This window comes from Triticum urartu, chromosome 7 (genome assembly GCF_003073215.2).
Source record: "Triticum urartu cultivar G1812 chromosome 7, Tu2.1, whole genome shotgun sequence".
Lineage (NCBI taxonomy): Eukaryota > Viridiplantae > Streptophyta > Magnoliopsida > Poales > Poaceae > Triticum > Triticum urartu.
This window is the reverse complement of record NC_053028.1, coordinates 124,986,318-125,002,241: the sequence shown is the minus strand read 5'-3', so window position 1 is coordinate 125,002,241 and position 15,924 is coordinate 124,986,318. Positions and strand designations below refer to the sequence as shown.

Below are 15,924 nucleotides of genomic sequence, written 5' to 3'. Positions count from 1 at the left end.
ATTGCAGAAAACGTAAATCATTTGCGAGCTAGAAGGAACTCATCATTCTAAGTCTCCGGTTGTACTCTTAGTTAGGTTGGAAAAAAATTGTAACTATCCTTTTAAGACTAGCACTATTTATATTCCCATGCTTTTTCCAGCATATACTATCTGAGTTGGTTAATTCTTTTCAAAACTTTCTTCTTTTTAAGTTGTGATGCAATGCCACTGTCCATTGTTTTGGTCACAAGAATTTATTATTTAGTTTTTTTGGAACGAAGGCTCCAGAAGAGCCCGGCTTTGAATTAACAAATACAACGACCAACAAGAAAGAAAACAAAGAAAACTGAAACGGCAGATACAAGGTGCTTCCAAACAGCTTACACACACCACAACAGAGAGCACAAGGATATTCTAGCCGAAGTCTAGCTAAATGTTGATGGAGCTCTTCGACGCGAATTAAGCACCAAAACAGTGACAGCAAGCGAGCTTCAAGAGGAAATCGCGCTCAGCGAAGATGAACATGCCCTCATCAAACCCAAAGGAGACCACCATCATCGAACCTTCCTTCTTCAATTCCGAAGGGGACCCCTGCCCCTCGCCCTGGATCGAAGGGCGCCGGACCGTCGCAAATTGAAGCAGCTCACCCTAGAGCAAGGAGCGGTAGATTCAGTATCGCCTTGGGAGATACTCAGTGTCGAACCAACCCACTGTGCAAGATCACCAGGAGAAGGGCCAAACCGCAGCTCAATGGTCACCACACGAAGAGAAGAAGCTGTAGAAGGACGAGGGCAACGAAGAAACAATCGCAGAGTTGATAAACACCTGAAGCTGAGAACATGACTTTTGCTTAGATTAAGAATCCATGTCTGAATCGCCTACGCCGTGCTGCTGCACGCAGGGGAGAGGAACCCTATCCCCTCCCCCCACCATGGCAACACACAAACGGCCGGCCTACGGACAACCCCAGAGAGCTACTCTTGCGAAAAATCCCAGTGTTATCTCCAACTGAGATGTCGCTGCGCACCGGAGAACCACATCCAAACGCCAATGCACACCCCCAACTCGCCCAAGACGACACCTTCAGGAAGGTGACGACGCAAGCCGCACCGCTGCCGCCTAGACCAGAACTGGCAAAGGTTTTCACCCGGGTATGAGAGGGAAGGGAGAGCGACGGCGCCTCCGAGAAGGGGAACGACGCCAGCCGGCGTCACCGCCGTCGTGGCCGGAAAAGCCGGTCAAAGATTTCTCCCGGTCCGAGCTCTCAACTCCGGCAACCCCACCTTCAACGGATCCGGCGACCGACGCCCGCCACGACCCAGATCCAGCGAGGAACAGGCAAGGGAAGGGGGAGGAAAAAGACCTCCAGATTTGACACGCAGCCAGGGGCACGAGGCCACCCGCCTCGACCATCGCCCAACGCCTCAACCACTCGCCGCCCGCACGGCCAAGTGGGGAGGAGGAGCACCAGCAGACGCCGCTCACCGCAAAGCAGGCGCCGCCGCACCATCCGGGGCCACTGCCTCGGCTACAGAGGCCCTCCGCGTGGAGACGGAGCGGCACGGCCTCGCCGCCACCTTCCCTGGCAGCCGCGCGGACTTCGCCGGTGACCCCTCTCGCGGCGGCGAGGCGGGGGGGGGGGGGGGGGGGGGGGGGGGGGGGGGGGGGGGGGGAGGAGGCTTGGCGGCTAGGGTTGCGTCGCCGCCCGCGTCGCCCCGTGCGGACCGAGAAAAATTATTTGTATGTATGCGATGATTCGAATTTATTATTTAGTCTAGCATGGTCTTATGTATTTGCATGATTGGGCCCAGTATTAAGGTTAGTTTCTTGATAAATGAAAAAAGGGCTTGTTTGGCTATTAAGATACATAATAACATGATGAGGCCATGCTTGTGCATCATCAGTTCATTACTAATAATATTCATTGTGGCCATGTATGTATATTATTCTGGAAGAATAATAATTGGGAAAATATTTGTCAAGGACAATTGGAGAGAAGGATTGATGACAATATTCCATTCATGGCGAGCCAAAAGTAGAATAAGGGCAGAACATGCATTTGCATGTGTGGTGTAACTCAGGGAAAGATAAATGGATTATTTATTTATATGTGTCGTTTGAGCTATACATATCTACATTTCCATGGCAACGCATGGGCAATTACCTAGTAGTACTTTAATAATTGCGCAAGAATAGTAAAATTATGGAGATGCGGGGGATCGAACCCCGTGCCTCCCGCATGCAAAGCGGGCGCTCTACCATTTGAGCTACATCCCCTTGCTCATTTCAATTTTTTCTAGTATTACCTTTTCAAACTTTTAAACTCTGTCCTACTTCTGCGACGCGAAGACTTACCTCCATGGGCCCCCCTGCTCCCCCGCTCTCCCGCTGCAGCTGCCTCCTGCTCCGCTGCCGCAGTTGCCGCCCGCCTGCCTCCCCAAGCTCCCCCCTTCCTCAAAAAGATCTTCAATTTCCCCAGCTACCGCCGCGCTCTGCTCCGGCTGCGCCGAAACTGCCGCCGGAGAGCCCGGAGGCGCCGGATCCGGACCACCAACAACAACGTAAAGGCCGATGAGCAGCCAGGTGTCGTCCTCGCCGTCGACGACGACGATGTCGTCGACGTGACGGAGTGAGGGCGAGATCCTCTATTCGGCCAACGTCAAGAGTTTCGCCTTCACGGAGCTGATTTTCAGCTGGCTGCTGCTGCCCTCGGTAGCGTCGGCACTGTGCTGCCGCGTCCGGCACTCGCGCCGGTGGCCAGCAGGGCACGCCTTCAAGTACGCCGTGCGCTACGCCCTCGTGGACCTCGACCACCTCGTTGTTGTTGTTGTAAATTTTTCTCATTTGCCCTGAAGTGAGTCAGTTCTCTGTTTGATAAAGGCGTCTACTGACGGTACGAACAGAGAACAAGATGAATAATCAGCTACTGCTATGACGCAGCGGTGCAAGAACAAGATGAACACCTCAACATGTGCATTGATGGTCAGTGTTTACATCTCCATCTTCTCTGTTACTCAAATGTTCTGAACTTTGTGAATCTCTGAACCACTTCACTGAATGTGAGTAAAATCTGTTCATTTTCTGAACCACTTCACTGAATGTGTGTAAAATCTATTCATTTTCTGGTTGGAATATTTGGACTAGTTCTGCTAGTTTAGAGTTTGGAGTATTTGCACAGTTAACTGGACAATTTTGCACAGATAACTGAACAGTTTTGCAAGCATTCGATCTCTGAATAATTTTGTTTTCTGTAAGATTTATATTGTCTCTAAATTCAGTCATGAACTATGAACTCTGAAATTAGTACTGTCCCAATAGCATTTTAAATATCCAAGTTAGGACTGCACTTTTAAAGTTCAAGATACTCCTGTAAATTAAACCTCAACTTGCAGAGTTGTTGTTTTTAGTTAACTGAAATTATAGTGACTACTCCTACTTTTTCCTTCTCCTCTGTTCTGAAACTTCAGCTATCATATCTACAGTACCTAGCTACTGTCAGAACAGAACACTGTATATCTATAGCTTCATTTTAGAAATTTAATTAGTGCATTTCTAAAATGGCAAAGATTATGGCGCAAAGATTAGTTACATCACATCAAGCATGCCATGCCATCTTTGATTCTGTTTTTGATGGAGTACTAGATAACCTTGTGAAGTGAATAATGAGCATGGGCAATAAATATCCACTACTACTCCCACATTATGTCTTTGATTCTGTGTTTGATGGCACTGAATCTTGAAAATACTAGCAGAAGTAATATTGTCAACCACTGGGCCCCAAGGAGATATCATCATCAGTAGATATCTACAATTTTATTACTGGAGCCACCATACAAACCATGCAAACCTCATATTCTTTTGTTAGCTGAGAAGATCTGCTCTAGCATTTAGCAGAAGGATTACCACCACTACTATCTTATGTTGTGTAGGTACTTAGAAGTTAATTAGGATCTTAGCTTAGAAGACCTGCTCTAGCACTAAGCAGAAGTTAATTTGGAGTACTATGACTTTTTGACAGTCTGTAAAATGGGGCACTTGCTTCGCAAGAAAATTGAAACTGAAAAATTGCAAGAGTTTTGCTTGATGTTATATTTCTATCCCATATTGAAACTGAAAATTTGTAAGAGTTTTGCTTCATTTGGAGTACAAGTCCAAATCTGTATTGACAATACATCTTCTATTTTTCTATTGTTGATCAGATCCATATTGTCCTAAATTGCAAAGTAAGTTAGCACAAATTCAGTTTTAATCCAAATTATTCAAATAAATCCAAATATTTTAAATTAATTCAAATAACTAAAATTAATCCAAATCAATTCAAATAAATCCAAATAACCCAAATTAATTCAAATAATCCAAATTAATCCAGTTAATCTAAATAACCCAGATAATTCAATTAATCCAAATAACCCAAATTCAATAACACAAGGATTAGACAAGGCATACACAAGGAGATGACATAAGGTTCTCTTTGTCCCCTCTTGACACAAGATTACACAAGACATACACAAGGAGCACCTGACTACATGACATAAGGGCCTCTTTGCCCCCTCTTGACTACATTCTTTCTCTGGCCACTTCTTCCCTTCCCTTCCCTTTACTTTTTTTTTCTTTTCCCTTCTCTAGCTAATTCTTTCCTTTCATTTTCTTTTCCTATTGAAATTTCCATTTCTTCTATAGTGGCCCTAGTATCAACAACTACCCGACTGTCGCAATATACATTGGTTATTTCCAGTACAGCATTCTGAAAGCGATCCTTATGCAAGTGGGGCAACTTATATTGATTTCCTCCTTTGTCTTTCATAACTTCAAACATAACTGCCTCTAATGTGATAAAGCTTCTGTGCAACTTGTCGGGATCGTAGTTCTCGAATTCCTCTTCCACGCCCTATACCAGTTCCTGGATGTTTGTAGGTGACCTGCAGTCGGTTAGAGACTGGAGAGAGTTATGCAAGCAGAGGTACAAACAATTTAACTCAGGGATATTTGGGGTCTGTTGTAGCAATCGGATGTCAAGATCAGTTTGTTCCACAGCTTCTCGAAAAGCTACATCATTGGGAAGGACATGAGGCTTTGTGTTATCCTGTTGGATGAATATTGTTGCTCCCTCATCATCGTCAGGCCACTTATCCTGAATTGTCGGGATAACCTTATTGATCAGATAATCTCTGCACACAGGCCTGGTTACTTTCACTGATGTCAACACTTTTGTTCCCTTTGTTCTGTTCTGACTTGTCCGCTTCGCCTCACTCTCTTCGACGAATGCCCAAATGTCGATCTTCCCATCGAATGTTAGCTCCCCCTCATTGTTATATCGAGGCCTGGCAACAGCTGTTAGGAACATTACCTTCCCAATGCTGTGAGTGTTTGACACGGTGCGCTTCGGTTTAGGCTCTCCTGGAAGTACATAGTAACTATTCTTCACTCTCGTCATGTCAAACCACTTCTCATCAATGTGAACCATATTCGTCATTGGTTTGAACATAGCTCGAGAAGTTGAGATCGAATTGTCATCGACCATGGACATACAAAAGTTCAATCCCGCGAGCTTGTTCTCTAGCTTGAGGTGAGGCTTCACGGTGCTTGTGATGCGGTTGAGCTCATTCAACTAGAACCTCTTATGTAGGGTCGATCGGGCCACACCTAGAGACCGTGCCAGAGATCGAATTGTTCTTCTTTTATTCAGTGGGATTGTTGAGGTCCTCTCTAGATCTAGCTCCTTTCTCTTTCGGCCAGATCTTCCCGGCTTCTTGCTTGAGACATCTACTTCTTTGCCATCGGCAATTTGCTTTTTGGCGTCTTCCCAGATTCTTTCAACAGATCGTACACTTATGTCCAACAGGTTTGAGACTAGCAGCTTGTCTTCTGGTTGAACAGACCCATCTCTGAGCTCGATTACCAGCAAGGCGAAGTAAACACCATGCCTCTCCTTATCTGACAATTCTCTTCTCTTCTCTTGAAGTATCCAATTCATAACTTCATCCTCTTCCTCTTGAGCTTCATCCTCTTTCCCTTCATCTTCTTGAGGCATCCAATTCATATCTTCATCGTCTTCCTCTTGAGGCATCAAGTTCAAATCCATAGGTACATTCTCTGCCACTTGAGGTTCCTCCTCTTGAGGCATCAAATTCAAATTAATACCTTCATCGTCTTCCTCTCGAGGCATCATGTTCAAATCAATAGTTTCATGTTCTTCCTTTTGAGGCATCAAGTTCAAATCCATAGTTATGTTTCCTGCCATCAATGAAAAAAGATGAGTACACCATGGTACCATAACAAGAATATATACACACAAAATGAGTATGCAAGTCAAACAAGAAATGCATTTGCACTAGTCAAACAAGAATACACACACACAAAGTAGTAGGAGGAGTACTACTGTCAACACTTTTGCACTAGTTCTGCTAGATATGATCATGAGTAGATATCTACAGTTTTAACACTGCATTTTAACTGAATTTTCAGATTATGATCATGAGTAGATATGATCATGAGTACTCCATACACATGTCCAGATTAAACAAAAAGTATCATGTTCAAGCCAAAATTTGAAGATTGCAAATGACCATGACCATGATCAGCAGCAATTTTGAAAGCAAAATTCAGTAAACAAAATTCTGCCAGTCCTGTCATTTTTGTTTCCAGTCAGATTTGTATCCGCTGGGCACTTTAAATTTAGATTAATTCAGATCCATGTTGTCCTATATTGCTTACTGCAGCTAGAGTAGAAGTAGGAATAGGGGTAGCTTCAACTACAGCAGGAAAAAAACTACAGTAGGAGTAACACTGTAATAGTATCCTTGGAGTAGCCAGAGGACATGTGTTGCTGATCTGCTAGGAGTATCGGTTTGGAAATACTTTGGCATGGTTGAACTGGTGCTTATTTTTGTTTCTCTCTCTGCAGGAGCAGATTTCAGTTCAGAAGCAGATTTTGTGTTGCAATCATCACACTTAGGAGTAGTTTGTCATTTTAAATGGTCATTTAGTTTCAGTTCAGTTAACACTTCCTTGCTTCAGTAATTAGTTCCTGATATTGTCCAACATATGTGAATTAGTTCCTGATATTGACATTATTTTTTCATGTAGGCTCAATGCTCCTGAGATTAGAGCAACTTTTCATCTCTGAAACTTTTAGCCTCAAATTGCAGACCTCCTGGTGCATCCCTTGAATAACAAAACATGCAAAATGATGGGAGGTCTGAACTCTAGCCTATACCTTTTGTGACAAATTTAGTAATCAACTGTTATTGCTTTTTTGTAGAGGCCCATCTTGAAGCATCTTTACTATAGGAGTACTCTGTTTAGAGCATGGAGCAAATTCAGTAGACATTTTTACAAGAATTCAGTAGATTTCGTCATTTGGATAGGAGTATTTTTCTGCTCAATTTGTCAATTGGATCAAGATGCTACTCTACTTCACCATAAGAAGAAGTATTTTTCTGCTCCATTTGTCACATACAGTTTTACATCACCATCATAAGCAGAAGTACCAATTGAAGTTTTACATCACCATCACACAATTTTACTGTACCTTCTTCAGGGTGCAGAGTAGTAGCAACAGCAGCACAGGCAGGGTCAAGGAGCAGCAGCACGGGCAGCTCAGTGGAGCAGCAGCAGCACGGGCATGGTCAGTGGAGCAGCGGCAGCACGGGCAGGGTCAGTGGAGCAGCAGCAGCACGGGCAGAGACCACCGGCGACAGGGGAGAAGCAGCCGCACGGGTGCGTTGGTAGGGGAGAAGGAGCAGCACGGGTGCGCGGGCGTGGGAGATCGACGAGGTCGCGCTGGAGATCGAGGATCACGTGCGCGAGCTCCTGGTCCACCGGACCATGGAGGCAGGCTCCGGCGACGCCAATAGGGGATCACGGCGGCGCACGCGCCGGAGCTCGAAGAGGATGCACGGGAGCACGAGGAGGATGTGCGCGAGCTCAGGAGGATGCAGGGGAGCTCGAGGAGGGACGCGCACGGCCTCGCGGAAGACGTAGCGGGAGATTCCAGCGACGCCCGCAGGTAATCGAAGCGGGAGGGGACCGCAGCGGCGCAGGTCTGGGCTGCGGCGGTGGAGGAGGTAACTGCCGATGGCGGTGAGAGCTTGTACTTGGCGACGGCGGAGGAGCTTAGCTGGGCTCGCCGGCCCCTGGCGAATCACACAGCTGGGCGGCACCGGCCCCTGGCGACGCGCAGGCGACGGGCGGAGGAAGAAGACGGGGCGGAGGGATTTGTTTGAAATGCTTTTGAAAGGAAGAAGACGGGGCGGAGGGATTTGTTTGAAATGCTTTTGAAACCATGAGGGTTTTTTTTGCAAAATTATCAATGAACTACGCCCGTGACATGTTTTCGGGATGGAGGGAGTACTTCATTTCTGTTGTTTATTTTGAATTTCATTTGAACTTGAAAGCCTTGGTTTGGATTTTGATTTGGTTCTCCAAAAGTTTGATTTGATTATTTCTTTTTTGGTTTTGTTTTTGCTTGTTTGCTTATCTTTTTTTTTTCGTTTTTGCTTGTTTGTTGATCTTCTTTTTTGGTAGACGGTTTGATCGAAAGCCTAGGTCGGCCCGCACCGTCTGATTGCAGCAGCGGGTGCGCCTTTCATAGTACTGGCAAGGAGGAGTCGAGCATACATGACAGTTAATCTGGACCAATATACAAAGTTTAAACATAGATTTAAAATACACTTACTATATATGCTAATGGAGACGAAGATGATCAAAGAATTACCACTTCATCGTTGGTCCTTTGCCCTTGCGGTCGACTGTAGCCCTCTGTGTAGGTTTAAGAGGAAATAGAAAACAGAGAGAGAGGAGAGGAGTCGCTCGCTCTTATAGGTTTTCACCGCTCAGGTGAATACTTTGCCAACCAAGAACCAGAGAAATACATAGCACTCTTTTAGGTTTTCACCGCTCGGGTGAATGCTTTGCCTACCTGTCATACATACAGAACTGAAAGACAGATGCACACAAAGGAGGGCGGCTGAAGGATCATGCTTTGCCTACCTGTCATACATACAGAAGTGAAAGACAGATGCACACAAAAGAGGGCGGCTGAAGGATCATGCACACTGGGGAAAAGCAACGCGCCGTCCGTTGTCAATGGAGGTTGCTTGGGCGCGACAATGCAGAGAGCTGCCAACGGCCGGCTACGACAAGACGCAGGCGACTGCGGAGAACGGGCTGACGGAGCAAGGAAGGTTGCGCAGGGGCGATGACCATCCGCGCAAACTCTACAGGCGCGCTGTCGCCGCAGATGAGGACGGTCCAAGATGGCCGAACTGATCGCTCACGACTAGCTTGAAATCTATCTCTACCCTCCACTTGTTTTTGCATGGAACTTTCTGTGGGATTGATTAACAGTGAGCTGCCTAAAATACCCTTCACAACTCAATATACTACTAGAAATCTTGAGTAATATTGTCTCATCTGGGACGTCGAACCAGAAAAATAAACGGCCCAAATTTCTTTGATGTACTGTAAAAGGTCTCAAAAGTAAATGCGCTGGTAAATTGTGCGAACAATACAGAGCACCGAACGTAGATCGCTCAGAATGATGGTTTGATCGGAAGCCCAGGTCGGCCCGCACCGTCTGATTGCAGCAGCGGGCGCGCCTTTCACGGCCCGGGTGTTGTCAAGTTTACTTAGCTTTCATTCCAACTTAGTACTAGCAAGGAGGAGTTCACTTCGCAGATGCTGCTGCACTAATTTGCCACCCCCTCCCCTCCCCCCGAACAAATGAGCATACATCACAGTTAATCCGGACCAATATATGCAGTTTAAACATCACTAGCAAAAATATTCGTGCGTTGCAACAGAAAAAAAAATATTACATACTTCTGAGTTCTAACATAATAGCCATGTTTCACGAAACCCATCCTCCCCTATCCCACCTCCACTTGTGATTTTCCCACGCGCCCACGGCGACTGCTTCTTCATCCCCAGCCCCACCCACACATGTATCTGCTCCACCCACGCGCCCACGGTAACCATGTTTTCTACGCACTCGCACTTGAGGAACACCCGACACCGATGGGAGGGCACTGACGGAGGAGTTCTATCCTTATGTGCATCGGATACATGCCTCATGTCGTCCTTGTCGACCACAGCGACCAACAACCAGGCCTTGACTGAGGCAGCACGACGGCCCCGGCGTTCGTGTGTATTCATGGCTTGATGCACAACAACATGTGGCTGCATGTCTTCACACGGGCAGAGGTGACCTATGCTACTAAGCTCCCTCGTCCTGTCCTCAGGGACATATCCCGAGGCTGCTCTCGTCTTTTCGCCAGGCTGCCCTCGTCTTTCCATTGAAGTTGTGTGTTGGGGGTAAACATGGACATTAGTCGGACTATACCATGAAAGGTTGGTCGATGTTAGCAAGTTCGCGTTTTCTAATTAGGACGTGTTTTACTTAAAGGAAATAAGGCGGGGTTCTATTGGTTTTTCCTTGGTCTTCTTTTTCTATTTTGTACTGGTTTTCCTTCATTTTTTTCTCTTTTTATTGGTTTTTCCCTTTCTTTGTTTTTCTATTTTTCTTTCTCAGTTTTTACTGGCTATTTTTTCTTTTTCCCCCTATTTTACTTCGATTTTCTTTGTTTCCTTCTTGGTTTTCACTAGTTTTTTTTCTTTTCTTTTGCCCCCAGTTTTGTTTGCTTCTTTTCTCGCTTTTCATTGATTTTCTTTTTTTTCTCTCTCAGTTTCATTGCTATTCTATACACATTTCTTTTAAAAAAATTCTAATAAAAGATTAACATTTATTGAATACTTGTTTCAACATTTTTATACACATTTCTACAGTTTTCAAATGCTTGATTAATATTTTCCAAATAGCAATTTAACATTTTTTTAATACATGCTCTAATTTTCTCCTATGCACATTTTGTTTTTGCAAATGTTCTATTAAAGTTCTTCAGACCCAAGTCTAACATTTTTTAATACATGACCAACAAGTTTTCTATACACATTAAAAAAATTACACACAAGATTAACATTGTTTTAATACATGGTTAACATTTTTTTCTACACACATTTAACATTTTTCAAATACAAATTTAACATTTATTGAATACATTGTCAACATTTTCTCTATACACATTTAATATTTTTCAAAGACAAGTTTAACACTTTTTTATTACATGGTCAACATTTGTTCTATACACTTGTTCAACATTTTTCAAATGCTTCATTAGCATTTTTTAAATTTTTGTTTAACATTTTCCATGTACAAGATTAGCACTTCTTTAATACATGGTCAACATTTTTTCTATACACATTTTTGACATTTTGAAATACAATATTAACACTTAACACATGGTAAACATTTTTCTATGCCCATGTAACATTTTTTAAATGCTTGATCAAGATTTTTTAACTGCAATATTAACATTTTTCAATACATGATTACCATTTTTTGTATAGACATATAATATTTCCCAGATGCTTGATTAACATTTTTGAAATACTTGTTCAACATATTTTTTCAAATGCTTTATTACCATTTTATATACATGATAAAAAAATCATCATTTTTAATACATGTTCAACAATTTTTCTATACATGTTCACCAGTTTTCTGAATACTTGGTTTATATTTTTCAAATAATTTTTCAACATTTTTAAAATGTCATTTGTAGAGTATTTTTTGTATTATATATATATATATGATATTTTAATGTATAAACAAATGTACAAAAATAAAGAAAAAAAAGAAACTGGAAACGTAAAAAGGCAACAGAAAAAAGGAGGATGTCGCTACCCGCGCTCTTGGGCCGGCCATCTCGGTCTCCCCTTCAGCGAGGGCTCCTCCCCTTCTTGCGGAAGGTGCGCCCCTAGTTTTAGGCATTCCCGTATTTGGCGTTCACACCACAATTTGAGCATCTTTTAACATGTCGGCCCATTTAGAACCTACCACGCTTCCTGCTTTGTTTTTTGAAGTAGTGTTAGGGTCAGTTCTCTTGGGCGGCTTAAAAATAAGCTGGCTCTCCCCAGCATATAAAAAAGCCTTCCTATAAATTTGTTGAAACTTCTAATTTTTTATATCATAATTAGTTTAGAAGCCCCAATGCATTAGGAAGACCGCTTATGGAAAAAGTTGGGGGAGGAGACGGTTTATTTTTTAAGCTGCCTAAAGAACTGGCCCTTAGGGAAGCTTCGTTCTGGTTCTAGGAAGCTTTTGGAAGCTTCTGGCCTGTTATTTTTTACATTCGGTTTTTATAGGTTTTTATATGTCCCTACTCTTATTATTATTATTAAATTCATACTGAATTCATGAACCATTTTCAATTTGTGAACATGCATGATTTTTTTTCAACTGCATGATTTATATTTCTTAATCATTAACATTTATCGAATTTATGAACATTCTTAAAATCATGAATTTTTTTAATTCTGTAAAAAAACAAGTTTTTTTAAATCGATGAACTTTTTAAATTCACAACCTTTTCCAATTTGGTGACCCGTTTTCCAAATTCACAATATTCTTTTAAGATTCTTATTTTTCAATATTCATAATAGTTTTAAAATTCATGAACTTTTTAGAGTAATTTTTTTCCAAAGTATTGAACTTTTTGAGTTCTTAAACTTTTTTCAAATTCATATTTTTTTTCAAATCCAGGAGCATTTTTCAAAAGTATTAGGTTTTTAAACCATAAAAACGGAGAAGTAGATTTCCCCCGTAAACCAGAAGCTACTGTTTTCCCGAAAGAGCGAGCGAGCGGTCGAGGGAGCTAATTGGCTGGTGCAAGCGCCCGCTAGTGTGTGTCTTTGAGCATAGACAACTGCAATATAGTATATTTTCTGCTGAGAAATGAACAGGTGTTGATAAAAGAAAAGAGTTGTCCTGATTTTACAATATTGAAATTTTCACGTAACCAAAGTAAATCTTGATATGCGTTGACGGTATTAAGAGCATCTATAGCCGGCGCCTCAAACTCGCCTCATATGCCTGGGCGGGCCGCCCGATCACTGACCGGTCACGTTTTTTTCCGACCCAAATAGACGCCTCAAATGCCCGGGCTGACCGGCACCCCTCGTATCCAGGCCAAATATGGGGGCGTCCGGGCACGTCCGCCACGTCGGACTAACGAAGGGGTCCCAACCGGAAACGCTCTCAAACTCGGCGGTCCGAAGCTCGTCTCCTCCGTCGGACCGGTCTCGCCGTGTGGCGCAACTCCGCGGGCCCCGTAGTGCCTTGCCCGGCTATTTAAGTCGACCGGCGGCACCGAAATCCTACCATCCATCCAAATTTTCCTCCTCCCGTCCGCTGCCCCGCCACATTTCACTCCACTCGTCCGCCTAGTAGCCATGCCTCCACGCCGCCGGGTGAGGAGCGAGCCATTTCTGACGCTGGATCATCGGCTCGAGCTCCTTGAGCAGATCCGGGCTAGGCGCGAAGCCGCCGCAGGGCTACCTCCGGATGTAGTGGATCCGGAGGGGGGATGAGGAGGACGACTTTGAGGAGGATGTGGGGGACTGGGGGACGCTAGCGACGGGGATCTACAGTGGGAGCAGCAATCCATCCTCGATTCCCTCCGGTCGGAGTCGGCTGTGGAGGCAAGTCAGCGTCGCCGGCAGGAGATGGAGGCGCAACAGGCCACGAAGGAGGCGGAGATGCCCGCCTACATGGATGAGGTCAAGCAGGTGGAGGATGAGCCGGAGCCCTCCTCCCCACCCGTCCAGCTGGCGCCCGGCACCGTCGTCGTGGACATCTCTGACGACGAAGACTAGCTAGGGCAGTACATAGTATGTAGTATGTACGATTCCTTTGCATGCTTTTTATGGATCTAGGGATGAAATATGAGAGAGAAGAATGCAGAGTGGCTAATTTGAGGCGCGACCTATCATTGTCCGCGGACGCGTGATGTCTACTATGCAACTTTATTCTTGTAGACACGTGTTAGGCCTCCAAGGGCAGAGTTTTGTAGGACAGTAGCAATTTCCCCTCAAGTGGATGACCTAAGGTTTATCAATCCGTGGGAGGCATAGGATGAGGATGGTCTCCCTCAAACAACCCTGCAACCAAATAATAAAAAGTCTCTCGTGTCCCCAACACACCAAATACAATGGTAATTTGTATAGGTGCACTAGTTTGACAAAGAGATGGTGATACAAGTGTAATATGGATAGTAGATATTGATTTTTGTAATAAGAACAATAAAAACGGCAAGGTAGCAATTGATAAAACGGAGCACAAACGGTATTGCGATGCTTGAAAATGAGGCCTAGGGTCCATAATTTCGCTAGTGCAATCTCTAAACAATGCTAACATAATTGGATCATATAACCATCCCTCAACGTGCAACGAAGAATAACTCCAAAGTTCCTATCTAGCGGAGAACATACGAAGAAATAGTATGTAGGGTACGAAACCACCTTGAAGCTATTCTTTCCGATCGATCTATCCAAGAGTTCGTACTAAAATAACATCAAATAATTTCAGATTTACAATACTCAATCCAACATAAAGAACCTCAAAGAGTGCCCCAAGATTTCTACTGGGAAACAAAAGACGAGAACATGCATCAACCCCTATGCATAGATTACCCCAATGTCACCGCGGGAATCCGCGAGTTGAGTGCCAAAACACATATCAAGTGAATCAATATGATACCCCATGTCACCACGAGTATTCATATGCAAGACATATATCAAGTGCTCTCAAATCCATAAAAGTATTCAATCCGATAACAATGAAATCTCAAAGGGAAAAACTCAATTCATCACAACAAGATAGAGAGGGGAAAACACCATATGATCCGACTATATTAACAAAGCCCGTGATACATCAAGATCGTGACATCTCAAGAACACGAGAGAGAGAGAGAGAGATTAAACACATAGCTACTGGTACAAACCCTCAGCCCCGAGGGTGGACTACTCCCTCCTCATCATGGTGGCCGCCGGGATGATGAAGATGGCCACCAGTGATGATTTCCCCCTCCGGCGGAGTGCCGGAACGGGTCTAGATTGGTTTCTCGTGGGTACAAAGCCTTGCAACGGCGGAACTTCTGATCTAGGGTTACCCCGAGGGTTCTCGGAATATTTGGGAATTTATAGGGTAAAGAGGGGGTGCGGGAGGCCACCGAGGTGGGCACAACCCACCTGGGCGCGTCTAGGCACACAGGCCCGTCCTGGTGGGTTGTGCCCCCCTCGGGGCACACCCCAGGTGCTGCTCTAGCCCATTGGAAGTGTTCTAGTCCATAAAAAATCCTCCAAAAGTTTTGCGGTGTTTGGACTCGGTTTGATATTGATTTTCTGCAATGTAAAAAACAAGCAAAAAACAGCAACTGGCACTGGGCATTGGTGTTGGGGAACGTTGCAAAAAACAAAAATTTTCCTACGGTTTCACCAAGATCCATCTATGAGTTCATCTAGCAACGAGTGATCGGATGCATCTACATACCTTTGTAGATCGCGAGCGGAAGCGTTCAAAGAACGGGAATGAGGTAGTCGAACACGACGTGATCCAAATCACCGGAGATCCTAGCACCGAACGGACGGCACCTCCGCGTTCAACACACGTACGGTCAGCGTAACGTCTCCTTCTTCTTGATCTAGCAAGAGGGAAGGAGAGGTTGAGGAAGATGGCTCCAGCAGCAGCACGACGGCGTGGTGGAGATGGAGCTGCAGTACTCCGTCAGGGCTTCGCCAAGAGCTATGGAGGAGGAGGAGGTGTTGGAGAGGGAGAAGGAGGCAACCAAAGGCGTGGATGAAAAGCCCTCCTTCCCCCACTATATATAGGAGGGCCAAGGGGGAGGGGCGCCGGCCCTAGGAGATCCAATCTCCTAGGGGGGGCGGCGGTCAAGGGAGGTTTCCCTCCCCCCCCAAGGCACCTAGGAGGTGCCTTCCCCTCCTAGGACTCTTCCTCCTTGAAACCCTAGGTGCATGGGCCTCTTGGGGCTGGTGCCCTTGGCCCATGTAGGCCAAGGCGCACCCCTACAGCCCATGTGGACCCCCGGG

General features: G+C 44.8%; 1 protein-coding gene and 1 non-coding gene across 9 annotated transcripts; one reads left to right on the top strand and one right to left on the bottom strand.

Annotated features, from left to right (window-relative positions):
* Positions 1-2,183: 2,183 nt before the first annotated feature.
* Positions 2,184-2,256, bottom strand: TRNAA-UGC. The gene has a single exon. It is a non-coding gene; the product is annotated as a tRNA-Ala (tRNA).
* A 96-nt stretch (positions 2,257-2,352) lies between these two features.
* LOC125521256 lies at positions 2,353-8,317 on the top strand. 8 transcript variants are annotated; one of them, XR_007289120.1, is made up of 4 exons: positions 2,353-2,756; positions 2,860-2,961; positions 7,066-7,175; positions 7,520-8,317. XR_007289120.1 is itself a non-coding variant. In XM_048686322.1 (4 exons), exons 2-4 carry the CDS (start codon positions 2,911-2,913, stop codon positions 7,833-7,835), a joined length of 537 nt encoding a protein of 178 aa, XP_048542279.1. In that variant the 5' UTR covers positions 2,353-2,756; positions 2,860-2,910; the 3' UTR covers positions 7,836-8,317. The 8 variants fall into 8 exon arrangements, 2 of the variants coding, with proteins under 2 accessions (XP_048542279.1, XP_048542280.1); XR_007289119.1 differs by having other exon boundaries at positions 7,241-8,317; XM_048686322.1 differs by lacking the exon at positions 7,066-7,175 and adding an exon at positions 7,241-7,410.
* Positions 8,318-15,924: the final 7,607 nt, after the last annotated feature.

Bases quoted from the DNA above. Each gene is read 5' to 3' on its own strand.
- LOC125521256 (XM_048686322.1), top strand. From the start codon at position 2,911: ATGACGCAGCGGTGCAAGAACAAGATGAACACCTCAACATGTGCATTG. The intron at 2,962-7,240 runs GTCAGTGTTTAC...GCTTTTTTGTAG, and splicing joins CCTCAACATGTGCATTGATG to AGGCCCATCTTGAAGCATCT. The intron at 7,411-7,519 runs GTATTTTTCTGC...TACCTTCTTCAG, and splicing joins CTACTTCACCATAAGAAGAA to GGTGCAGAGTAGTAGCAACA.